A 13,208-nucleotide genomic window follows, 5' to 3' on the forward strand; every position below is an offset into this window, starting at 1 on the left:
CCTTGTCCTTATAAGATGTACATATAGAGACCCTCATAGGACACATGACAGTAGCCTGGTCAGGACCCTTATGCCGTGCCTCCACTAACCTTTTGCCATGGAGTTGATGATGAATTTAACAAGCAAATGATCGGACAGTTTGGAGGCGCCGAGTCAAACACAATAGGACAACTACTGAATGACGTCAAACAGAGGCTACAAAAGTAGAAAAAGAAGGGTCGAGGCTCCCATGAGCGCACCAACATTTTAAAAACGGGCGGTTTGGAACTTTAAGCAACGGTCACGTTGATTCAGATTTGTGAACAGGCACTTACTGCGTGATTCAGTCAGACTGAGGCTGCGTTTTTTTCCTTTACAGTAGAAGAAGATAGAAGATAGAAAATAATAGATATAAGAGTGATTGGTATGGGTGGTAACCAATTGTTGGGTACTGATTTGTAGGTATTCTTTTTATATAGAATGTGTCTGAATATGTTACAAGCCGATATATTTTGTTTAGCTCTCCTTTTATTAGGGTGAGGAATTTATGACAAAAAAAATGAGAGGTTAGGATTATTGACATGTTTTATATGATATTAATTAATAAAGAAGCTTCTTGAGTTGATTGAACAGCTGGTACAGTGGAAATTATGAATAATCTAGTTTCTAGCAGGTTTTGGATTATTGAAATTTTAGGGGAAACGCTGTTAAAATTTCCTGTCGTGACAAACTATGCCCTTCAAAAAGCGAATTTGGGAAAGACTCTATATTCAAGGGGATGTTATTGGGTGATTTTACCTCACCACATAAAGTGAGGAAGCACCAATCGAAAAGCATGAAACTAGGGATTTTGTGCTAATTACTCGGATAATTATCATAATTATTATTCATTAAATAATTCTATTGGTTCTTCAACGACCTCGCATGAGGGTCGATGACCAGCCGGGGGGTTATTGTTGATCTCCCTTCTCCCAATTTTCCTTGAAAAGCAATAAATTTTTCAAGACAAGTTAGACATCGTTTTGATTACAATTGTTTTCCTTATTAATATTTCTGACACTGTTGAGCCAATTAGAAGGCCACATCGGACTTTCAACTCCAGATTCATACATGACCATTTTGATAGACATAATTGAAGTTCATGGACTATATTGGTGGAAAAACTTTTTTGAGAATCAAACTGATAGCCTGGTTGCCGGCCCAAATGTCAAGGACCATTTTGACAAATTTACTCCTTAGCTTGGTGTTCAGGACTAATTAACCCTCTTTATCATGTATGCTTTTAAGTTTCTTCTCTGTTCCTAATCTTATATTCACTGTCCATCAGATATCAATGAATGTGAGATTCCTCTACCTGATGGACGGACGAGATGTGGTTCGCATAGGTGTATAAATACGCCAGGATCCTACAACTGCGTAAGGGGTAAAAAAACGACCTTGTTCATAGTCATAGGTATAAGCTAAATCCTGTCATTCATAAAGTGATTTTGACCTGAATAATCAACTCAGTACTCGTTCAATTATTAACCATAAATATTTCTGGTGCTCACGCATTTAAGTTGAATTCATGCAACGATCCAAAGGACTACAAGTTGCTACCAGCATGTTATACTGATCTTGCTTTCCTTCATGCAATAACAGGTCTTTGCTCGAGCTTTGGGTCGCTAGTCTTGATCTTCCTGACATGGTGGGCATACAAACTAATCAAGAAAAGAAGAGAAGCCAAGCTCAAAGAGAAGTTCTTTAAACGAAATGGGGGTCTAATTTTGCAGCAGCAGCTATCTTCACCAGAAGGTAATGTTGAGAAAAGCAGCGTGTTCAATACTGAAGAGCTCGAGAAAGCTACTGACCACTTTAACAAGGATAGGATTCTTGGAAAAGGTGGCCAAGGTACCGTTTACAAAGGGATGCTTACTCCGACAGCATCTAGGGTTCCTCGATGGTAGAATAGTTGCTATCAAGAAATCCATAGGAATAGATGAGGAGAATGTTGAACCATTCATCAATGAAGTTGTCATCCTCTCGCAAATCAATCATAGAAACGTGGTCAGGCTCTTGGGGTGCTGTTTGGAGAGTGAAGTTCCTCTTCTCGTGGACGAGTTCATTCCAAATGGGACTCTCTACGACTATCTCCATGACAAAGAATCCCCTGTTTCGTGGGAGGCACGCCTACGAATTGCCACTGAAGTTGCAGGTGCTCTTTTCTACTTGCACTCGTCAGCATCAATCCCAATTTACCACCGTGACATCAAGTCTTCAAACATACTCTTGGATGAGAAATATCGAGCGAAAATTGCTGATTTTGGGACTTCAAGATCAGTTTCCCTTGATCAGACTCATGTGACCACATTGGTTCAGCGAACCTTCAGGTACTTGGACCCGGAGAACTTTCAGTCAAGCCAGTTTACCGATAAAAGTGATGTGTACTGCTTTGGTGTGGTTCTTGTTGAACTCCTGACTGGACAAAAGCCAGTGTCTTCGTTGCGAGCAAATGAGGGTAGAAGCTTGACGACATACTTCATCATCTCAATGGAGGAGAATCATCTTTTCGATATACTCGACGCTCGTATTTCGGAGCAGGGCAGAGCAGAAGAGATTACTACAGTTGCAAACCTTGCAAAACAATGTTTAAACCTAAGAGGGAGGAAAAGGCCCACGATGAAAGAGGTGGTGATCGAATTGGAAAGGATACGGAGCCTGGGGCAACCAGCTTCCAGCCCTGAGCAAAATCAAGAGAGGAGCGATTTGTTGGTGGCTGAGGCATCTGAGGGGTTCAATGCTTGGTTAACGTCGGGAGAATCTAATATGGATGCCGAAGTAATTACGTTGTCGGACGTTCACCCCCTCTTACCTAGCGAATCATGGTGAATCACAGTAGAATTACTCCGTTTCTGTAGTTTTTGCCACTGCATTTAACACTGGGTACTATATTTCCTTTGCAGCTTCAGGGAATAAGCAGGTTGCAACTTCTTCTTGATTTTATTTTTTAAGTGATTGATTGTAATAATATGGTATATTAACCTTCCAATTCCATCATATATCTTATTCTATTGAAAGGTTATCATAAAGGAAGAAATTTCTGAAGCATCAATTTTTTTTTTCCATTTATAAGAATAGTATGATGTTTATGGGCGACATATCGAATCAAACCTAATAAAAAGTATGAATTGGCAACAGTTTGAGATGATGCTCATTTAACATTATGGGATCGTCACCCGCTCTCACTCGGTGAAACTGGCAAAGAAACCGTGAAATTGCTCTGAATCTTCTGGGAAGGAGCAGTTGCTTGTTCTGATTCGTTTTGTTATGTTGCTAGATGTCACTTTTAGAAAATAATGTTGTTCTCTCTGACTATTTCATGTGTTCCCAAACTACAATGGAGGTCCATGGCCAAATATTATGAAATAAAAATCATAATAACTAGTAGCAATGTTATTAAAACCAGACCTGACGTTGAACTGGTTACGGTATGGGTTCATGGATTTATAGGTCCAATCAAGGGTTCGATGGGTCAAACCGCACATTTAATTAAATATTAAATAATGAATGTATTATTATAAAAAATTATGACAACTCAAATATAAATACACAATAATTCAAATATTGAAAATAATGAATGAAAGCATGTATTCTACATAAGCTTTTTCTCCTTTTGTTACCATGTAATCGGTACAAAGAGAGGAAAAAAAAAGGCTCAAATGGGCAAAAACATTGCTGTTGCCTAAATGGTTTAAGGTAAAGTCAATGTATGGCTAGCCCACTGAACTTTGAATTTTTTTAAATTTTATCCTAAAAGTATATATTTTTCTATGTAAAATTAATATTTTTTCCAAAAAAAAATTATGTAAGTAACATTTTTGACCCTCTCAATGAAAATCATGGCTCCGCCCCGGGTATAGGCATGAATTTATTAGGGAAGTTGGAGTTTGTTGGTTTAAGTCTCTATTTCCCACTGATGCCTAATTCTAATTCTTCCCCACCATCTACGAGTTTTTACTTATCTTAAAGAAAAAGTCTATAAATGTACACTATTGACTTTCCTTTTTCCTGTTAACTTTTCTTGCCGCAAAAATGCATACATATTAAGTTTAATAATTTTGCTTCGTTTGCTTCGGGAAAAGTATTTTTCAGGAAAAAGAATTCCTCATTTTTCTATGTGTGGTAATACAAAATTCTTTGGTCAACAGGAAAGTTTTTTCAGCAGACTTGCATAATAAAGACAAAATGGGAATTATTATTATTATTATTATAACCACTCTTTGTGAAGCCACGTGCCCTCTTTCTCTTTTTCATTTTCAACCTTTTATTTTTTTTATTTTTTTAGTTTACTTATAAACTTTGATTCTTTTTAGTTCTTGTCGATTCATTTTATTTTTCCTTACATTCACTCAAAAAAATTTTAAAATTAGCGTGTCTTGGCTATCTATCTATACAATTAAATAAAATCCGCCACATCCTATAAAAGTTAGTGGAGTATCATCTTGATACTCACATGTAATTTTTCTAAATATGATATTATATGGGTTAACTCTTTATTAACAAAAATTATGTGGGATAGCTGCAAATCATTATTGAATTATTTAACTCACTCGTTCTAAGATTTTAATGAAAGTCATTGAAGATTCTTATTTAAAATATGAAATAATGATTGAGAATTATTACTTTGATAAGAAAATTGGCGTTTTAAATTGTAAATAATTACAATAAGAAATAATGTAGAGATATATGAATCCATGCAACACATAGGATAAAAAAATGGTTCCAAAACTGGAATTCATTAACCTTTTATAAAAATAAAATTAATTATCTAGATTGAATCATTTAATGCATAACAAATTTATGTATTATAGATTTAAGTCTTACTATTTATTGTTTAACAAGTCAAACTTCATGTTTGAGGAAGTCCTTTGAGAAAACGTAAATATTAGCTACGTGCCCCAAACTAATTAGCCCCATATATATGTACACTAGAAAACGAACTCACCCTATGTGCAAAATTGCAAGATAAAAAGAACCATACCTGTCCTAAGTTAATATTCTGTTGTATTGTGTGAAAATTATATCGACTCATTTTCACACAAAAATGCAAAAAAAAAAAAAAAACAATTTAGAAAGATAAAAAAAAAGGGGGCAGGCAAGAGAAAAGGGCAAAAGAAACCTGGGTGGGAGTTATTTATTTATTATTGAATCTACTATTTTAAAAGCTCATATTAATTAAGGGGAAAATTACGGGTTTAATCCTGTAAGTTTGGGAATTATTTAATTTTGATCCTATAAGTTTGATAAATGCCAAATCAGTCCTATACATACATTTGGTTCGTTAGACACTTTTGGTCCGTTTCGTAATCGACCGTTACGGAGCTACTGAAGTGGACTTCACGCCGTTAATTCTATACACATGGCAATTTCTTATTAGTTGAAATTTAAAAATGATTAATTAATTAATTAATAATAATTTAGTCGGGATCCATTGAAATTTTAGATATAAGAGTACACACCAAAAATAATAAATCAGCAAAAAAAAAAGTCCCAAGGGGCTGGGTGGTTGTCCATATGGGGGGAATTGGATTGAACAGGTCTTTGCTCGAGCTTCGGATCGCTAGTCTTGATTTTCCTGGCATGGTGGACGTACAAACTGATCAAGAGAAGGAGAGAGGCAAAGCTCAAAGAGAAGTTCTTAAACAGAATGGGGGTCTTATTTTGCAGCAGCAACTATCTTCACCAGAATGTAATGTCGAGAAAAGCAGGTTGTTCGATTCTAAGGAATTAGAGAAGGCTACTGACCAATTTAACAAGGATAGGATTCTCGGAAAAGGTGTGCAAGGTACACTTTACAAAGGGATGCTAACGGATGGAAGAATAGTCGCTATCAAGAAGTCCTTAGAGATAGAAGAGGAGAATGTCTCACCGTTCATCAATGAAGTCGTCATCCTCTCGCAAATCAGTCAAAGAAATGTGGTGAAGCTCTTGAGGTGTTGTTTGGAGAGTGAAGTTCCTCTTCTTGTGTACGGGTTCATCCCAAATGGGACTCTTCACCGATATCTCCACGAACAAGAATTCCCTATTTCATGGGAGGAACGCCTGCGAATTGCTACTGAAGTTGCAGGTGCTCTTTTCTACTTGCATTCATCAGCATCAATCCCGATTTACCACTGTAATATCAAGTCTTCAAACATACTCCTGAATGAGAAATATCAAGCGAAAATAGCTGATTTTGGGACTTCGAGATCAGTCGCCCTCGATTGGACTCATGTGACCACAGTGGGGGCAGGGAACCTTTGGTTACTTGGACCCAGAGCACTTCCAATCAAGCCAGTTTACCGACAAGAGTGATGTGTACAGCTTTGGGATGATTCTTGTTGAACTACTGACTGGGCAAACGCCAGTGTCATCATAGCGAGCAAATGAGAGCGCAGAAGTTTAGCAACATACTTCATCATCTCAATGGAGGAGAATCATCTTTTCGATATACTTGATGCTCGTCTTCTGGAGCAAGGCAGCGCTGAAGAGATCACTGCAGTGGCAAACCTTGCAAAACGATGCTTAAACTTAAAAGGGAGGAAAAGGCCCACCATGAAAGAAGTAGTGATCGAATGGGAAGGGATAAGAAACCCAGTTCCACCAGCTTCCAACCTCGAGCAGAATCAAGAGAAGAGCGATCAGATTGAGGCTGAAACATTAGAGGACAACAGTGCTTGGTTTACATCGATATAATTACGTCGGCAGATGGTCACCGGCTATTTTTTAGCAAAACACGGTGAATAATAGTAGAATTACTCTGTTCCTGTACGTAATATACGTAACAAAAGGCCGAAGTCTTTGGTCTTTACGTATACCTGGAGATTGCTCATGGAATTGGAGGAAACTAATGCAACTTAGACCTCTGATGTTTCCTTATGTTAGTTGTGAAGTTGGCTCTGGCACAACAGTCTCATTTTGGCATGATAATTGGCTTCCAGTCGGACCTTTGATCAAATTTTGCTGCAGAGGACTTCAATGCTTCCCTTCTCTTAGCGAGCATGTAAATGTTAGCGCTGTTCTAACGGAAGGCATTGGCATTGGCCGAGGAGCTCTGACCCACAAGCCTTTTTGATCCGAGACATGGCCGCTAATCTCGAACCTTCCAACCAGGATAGAGTTTTATGGTCTCTTCACAAATCGGGGCAATATTCTCTTGCTAATGCCTGGAAGTGTTTAAGGCCCAGCAGTCCAAGAATTGAATGGAGCAATGCAATTTGGTTTGATGGGCACTTTCCTCGTTCATCTTTTATTAGTCGGCTCTGTATACATACCAAATTAGCAACGAAGGATCGTCTTTTCAAATGGGGGATTCAGCTTCAAGCAACTGAATGTGATTTCTGTCATATGCAGTGGGAGACTCGCGACCACCTCTTTTTTGATTGTCCAGTCACCCAAGGAATTTGGAGAAGTTTGTTGGCTCGAATCGGCTTACACCGAACACAAGTATGCTGGAGTACGGAATTTCGTTGGATATCCTCTCTTCGAGGCAAGAAACTTGATGTGATTTGCCTAAAGTTATTTTGGACACACTACATTTACAGCATATGGCGAGAGAGGAACGCTAGAATCTATCAAGGACAAGCCGCATCTACAGCGGCTATGGTTCGAAAGATCTTTGCAGATGTAAAAGCAAAGTTATATGTGCTCTCCCGTTTCTCTCACAAAATTGTAAACTCTGTCATAGTCCATCACATCTTTTACCCTCTTGATAGTGCTAATAGTTAATCAATTTTCTTTTGAGGTGTAGACTGGGAGTTATTTGATGTTATTGATGATGTACATGGTAAATGGTCTCTTGATGTAAACCCTTTTGATTAATAAAAGTCTTTACCATTTATCCAAAAAAAATATATATATATATATATACGTAATAGTAGAATTAATCTCATTGCTTTGCTGTTTCGATGGAAGGAACCCAGTAGTGGAAATCTTGAACCTTAGGAAAGTATCCCAAGAAAACCTTCCTTTCTCGGGAGCCCCACGGTCCATGGGCTTGGATTCACATTCACATAACTCGATTTGACCCGAAAAGTATAGGATTCCGTCAATCCACAAGATTCCACATATATAGCATTCCTTCCAGAGGTTACAGGCCTGAGATACAGAAGTACAAGGCAATGCAGAGTGACTGGGAATATGAAGATACTACATTATTTCAACATTTCTCATTTACCGAAAATTTTTAATGGAATTATCCGTATATAATTATTTTTCAGATTTAAGTCAGTTACTAATGAGTATTTAATTTTGTTCATTTAACTGTTATCCTCCTATGGGCGCCCCCATTGAATTATTTCCCAGTTTAAGCTTAGCTAAACACCACCACGTCGAAAAATGTTCTTTTGCAATTCATTTACGTTTCTTCATCATTTTCTTTTGGTCAAGAATAACATAGATAGAGAGAGACCTTGGAGAGAACAGGCCGTGGGAGTGAGCGAGAGAGAGACTCTGGAGTGCAAGGGAGCGCCAGAGGCTCGGTCTTCATATACGGCATGTATGAGACTTCTGCTCTAATATCCTTCCTCCACCTGAGCCTCACCTTCTTGGTTCTCTTCACATTCCCACTGTGCTCTTGTCCTCGCTTCTTCCACCCTCTTTGATTGCCATACACCTAATGAACAGAGGTGAGAATTCAAACAAACTCGGTGAGATAAACCGACCATAACCCTTTGTTTGGATGGAGGGAAAGGAAATGGAGAAGGGGATTTTGTATATAATTTTCCGATTTTTCTATACCAATTCCCCTCTCTTTCCCTCCATTTCCCTCCCATTCATACACACTATAAAGGTTGGAGAATCTCCTTGCTATCGTCCTGTTTCTGATCAGCCAGGAAAACTGATCTCGTACTTCCCTGGAATTTTAAAAATTAAAGGGCTCTGATTTGAGCTAAGGATAACTCCAAATCAATGATCGAAGTGTTGGAGGCAGATAGATGATTCTCTCTTTTGCTCCGTTAAATTCATACTGGTCGAGGTTTCATTTAAATTCTCTCCATTCAGGCATTTGGTTGTCCAGAGCTGAGTAGTTAGCTTGTTCCTCTGATGGAATAGAACCCAAAAATGCAAAATTGTCCCAAAATGGCCATACCTTCAATCAGTTCTGAGGAGCTCTATTGCCACACTTTTGCTCAACTTTATCAATGCTTTATTTTGAGTTAAAGATGAACCTAAATTGATTGTTTAAAGATAAGGGGCAGCTTTATATTGAGCTTCGATTTTGAAGAATTCTCTTTTACTATTTTTTTTCCGTATATTTCTGGTTTCGTGACCAGCCCTTTTAATATCATGTTTTTGGAGGAATTTGGGTTCTTGACCAGAGCCTGGAAGAGGTTTTGGATCGGTTTCCTTGATTGAAAGGCTTGAGTGGTCATGAGTTAATTTGTGTTTTGGTCTTTTTTGTTGCCTTTAGTCAGTTGATGACATGTTTTCCTTGCTGTTTCTGATTTCTGGTTGAGCTTTGCTTCCTACTTGGTTTGCTGTGGTGAAAGGGTGTGTATATATGGCTGATTCTCTTATCATTATTTGTATAAATTTGGAAGTGTTATTTTATAAGCTCGGGTCATCCAATATGATCTGACTACTGTTTTGCATAGTATATTTGTGTTTTGTGTGTGTATATCCTATAGCTAAAACTGAGTTATATTATGCATTAAATTATACCTTCAGACTTTTTCTGTGTCTAGATACGTTAAATGTTACTAGACCAGGTAGAATAAAAATGAGACTGAATGGCCTCTAGACCCGATGGAATACAAATTGGGCGGGATCAGCTGTTGGACTCGACAAAATAAAAGAGGTCGATCGGCCACTGGACCTGGCGAAATATATATAAAAAGGGGCCTGATCGGTCGCTCAACCGACGGAATATAAAAAGTGTGAGATGAGATATGATTATTGCTGTTGTGTAGGTTGTGGCAATGATGATATAGGATGTAGATCGAGTTATGTCACTGTACCCTTCAGAGTTATTGTTTTGAATGGAATTGAATGGTATATATTTTATGGATGTCGATGTACCTGATCAAAATTCCATGCAATGTTGTGTTTGGCTGTGGAGTTGGAATTATGAATGAGTGTTAGTTATTAGCTTGTCATGATTGCTGAGAAGTGAAATGTTATGGCTATGTGTATGCTTGTGAGATGTTTGATTAATTTTTACGTCGTTGATGATGAATGTATTTAGTGGTATTCTATTGGTTGAGAGGTGTTCCGTGAAGGGAGTCAGGTCTATTAGAGTCACTTTGAACTAAAATCAAGTTTTGCTAGCTGGTTTGAAGTTATGAGTAATTGATTGTATTATTTTACGTTTCCTTGGGTTGTATTACTTGTTCTTATTTAAATCTGTCCATTGTCATAGAAGGTTGACAAAAAAAAAAAAACCCGATCGGGCTTGAGCTGTTCTCGATGTTTTGTGTGATGATCATTGAGCCATTTAGTTCATTTTCCTTTGTCATCTCACTTGGTTGTTGTTGAGGAGTTTCGAATTAAACTTAGTGAGCTCTTTAACTCACTCTATTTTTCTTTTACATTTCCAGGAAAAGAATTTTCTAAAAGAATTTCTTTAGTCAAGTTCATGTCTTGTTCAGTTGTGACCTTACTTGATCGTCAAATAATCCTAAGCTAGTCCAGATGAAACTTGAGATGTATTGGAGATTTTATTGAGATGTTAACAGGCTGGAGATTCTGACACATAAATGTAATAAGTCTTACATAAATTACGAGGGCATGAATTATTGATGTCATTAAATCGATCTTCGAAACTATTTTACTCTACTTATGTGGATGATGTTATTGATTACATCGCCCTTTCGTGTGTAAGGACTGATGAAATTGATAAATTGCTCAGAGTGTGTGAGAGTAATAAAAGAAAGGCTTTCCATCTCAGCATCTATCAACATTCACCGTGCTAAAGTATTATATTTTTCCTTGAAGCTTCAGGAAATAGACAGTTGCCTGTTCTTATTGTAATCGCGGTGTGACCCATTGACTTGTCAACGAAAGGAGACTAATCTATTCTGCCTTCCAATTCCACGCATTAATGTTGTCTACTGGCTAGTGTCCAACAGAAGAATTTTAGACCACATAAACTTTTATACCAATTACCAAAACTTCTAAAAATTTTAGACCGCATAACTTAAACAACCAGCAATGCTGACTATTAATTCCGTGATATCGATATGCTATGTCTTAATACTATATCGCTTCAAAACTGTAGAAATATCTTCAAGGAGATAATACCAATTAAAGTCCCGGATTTTACTATATGCCCCATCTATACATTCTGCAATTATGCCATGTCCTGATTTTTCTTGTTTCAATAGCGTAAATTCTGATCGGTCCAATTACCGGCTGGTGGGTGGATAGCCCAACTAATGAATCCATCCTAAACATCTACCTGGGCACTTGGGACTGTCGATTATAGGATTTCTGCTAAAAAAATCGAATTTCAACCTGTTCAGAATTCAATTTATTTTCGCATAGAATAAAATGTTTCAAGAATAATTTAGAGGACGAAAGAAATTGACAGAAAAAACATCAAATAGAGTGAAATGAATAAGGAACGACTATTCCAATTGAGAAAATTGAAAAGAGTGAGGAAACTATCATCTACAAGCGCTATATTAACAGTCAATATGGCCCGAAAGAAACATCTTGACTAAAAAATGTCACATAAGTCTTTGAACGATCTTGATTTTTCCTTCTTTGTCAGTTTCTTTGTTTGTACACCTGACACAGATTTTTATGGCCGATTCCATCAGGGAACGACTTTTTTACGATTTGTCTACTAGCTACCGTCCAAGATGTCCAACACGTCATAACTTACCAGAAAGTGATGCAGACTTTTTTTGCTCCACGTCATAACCTCTCGTTGCTATTGCTCAATTTGCATGCAGTAACCTCTTCAAAGAGAGACCAAATAAGTCCCGAATGCCACACCTAGGAAATCTTCCAGCTAGGTCATGCATCGGCTTGATTTACTTTTCTAAAAGACCTCAGTTTTGATCGATCCAATTATGCTGGTCGGAGAGAACCAAAAGAATGAGTTCATAAGGATCCGATGCACTGTGACCATGGAACCCCCGCCCATTTCATGATGTCTTAGTCCACTGGCCCTAATATCATTTTTGTCTCTGTAGAGATCATCCCACCATGGAAAAATGGCCCAAAGGAAAAATCTCGACAAGTAATACATGTCATCCGAGAAATTAATAACAATCAACTAAATATTGTATGTCTTCTTCTCTGCTTCCGTCTTCTTTCACAGCTCAGGGGCCGTTTCCATGTATCGTCTTTGAACAGTTTCAACTGTGAATTTAGCTGAAAAGTCTTAATTCAGCTCCTTGCTCTATTCATATGAGAATATATATTATCTATGATGCAATTTAATACCTACCATAGGCATATAGTTTTGCATAGCTCAGCTTGATTCATACAACCCGAAGCGATATGTACTAAAGCCTCGATTTTCCAACATCCCGAGGGACAATTATTTATCGCTGTTCTTTACGAGCCTTCCTAAAAGCTCCTGCGAAGATTCCCTGAAAAATAGGCAGTTGACCCGGTTGACTTACTTTTCGTATCTGATGGTCACTTCTTTCTCTATCTCTATCCATGATGGATCAGAAGCCTACGTTGAATAAAACACACATATTTTCTAATAAAAGTGGAGTTTACTCAGATTTTCTGGGGAGCTCGCGATACCACAGTTGATATTCAATGGAAATTCTTTTGCTTGGGTGATAAATTGATGCATATTTTAACTAGATACGGTTTTCTCCTTCCTTATCCTTGCCTTCACGTCTTTCTAGTTGGACTTATAGTGATTTATTGAAGCATTCTGACTGTCGAAAGTTATGTTATTGTCCCCTTCAGAATCTTAGTTATAAACTCATAGATTTCTAACCAAGATGATTTTCTTTTCCTTTTTTTTCTTTTTGGGCATAACCAAGAAGGATTGGAAATAGGTTATAGACCCAGTGGATTTCTAATCAATATTCTGATGTAGGACAATAACTCTTCTTAACACTGACATAACATTGATCCGCAATCAAAATCCACTCTGATTTTCGAGAATCTTTTGACTGGATTGGCTCTGAAATTTTCCACAAAAATATCTTGTTCAAGTCCTAGCCCCCACCACCACCAAAATAAGGTTCCCTATGACCTCACAAAAATTGAATTATTCTATTGAGCAAAATTCCATGTGT

At 37.6% G+C, this 13,208-nt stretch overlaps 1 protein-coding gene and 1 pseudogene across 1 annotated transcript; both read left to right on the forward strand.

Annotated features, from left to right (window-relative positions):
- The first annotated feature begins 1,654 nt into the window (after positions 1-1,654).
- On the forward strand, positions 1,655-3,029 carry LOC116193540 (wall-associated receptor kinase-like 10). Its single transcript, XM_031522284.1, has one exon. It carries the CDS (start codon positions 1,777-1,779, stop codon positions 2,845-2,847), a length of 1,071 nt encoding a protein of 356 aa, XP_031378144.1. The 5' UTR covers positions 1,655-1,776; the 3' UTR covers positions 2,848-3,029.
- A 2,416-nt stretch (positions 3,030-5,445) lies between these two features.
- Positions 5,446-7,818, forward strand: LOC116193541 (annotated as a pseudogene).
- Positions 7,819-13,208: the final 5,390 nt, after the last annotated feature.

Source organism: Punica granatum, chromosome 2 (assembly GCF_007655135.1).
Source record: "Punica granatum isolate Tunisia-2019 chromosome 2, ASM765513v2, whole genome shotgun sequence".
NCBI classification, from domain to species: domain Eukaryota; kingdom Viridiplantae; phylum Streptophyta; class Magnoliopsida; order Myrtales; family Lythraceae; genus Punica; species Punica granatum.

Bases quoted from the DNA above. Each gene is read 5' to 3' on its own strand.
- LOC116193540 (XM_031522284.1), top strand. From the start codon at position 1,777: ATGTTGAGAAAAGCAGCGTGTTCAATACTGAAGAGCTCGAGAAAGCTA.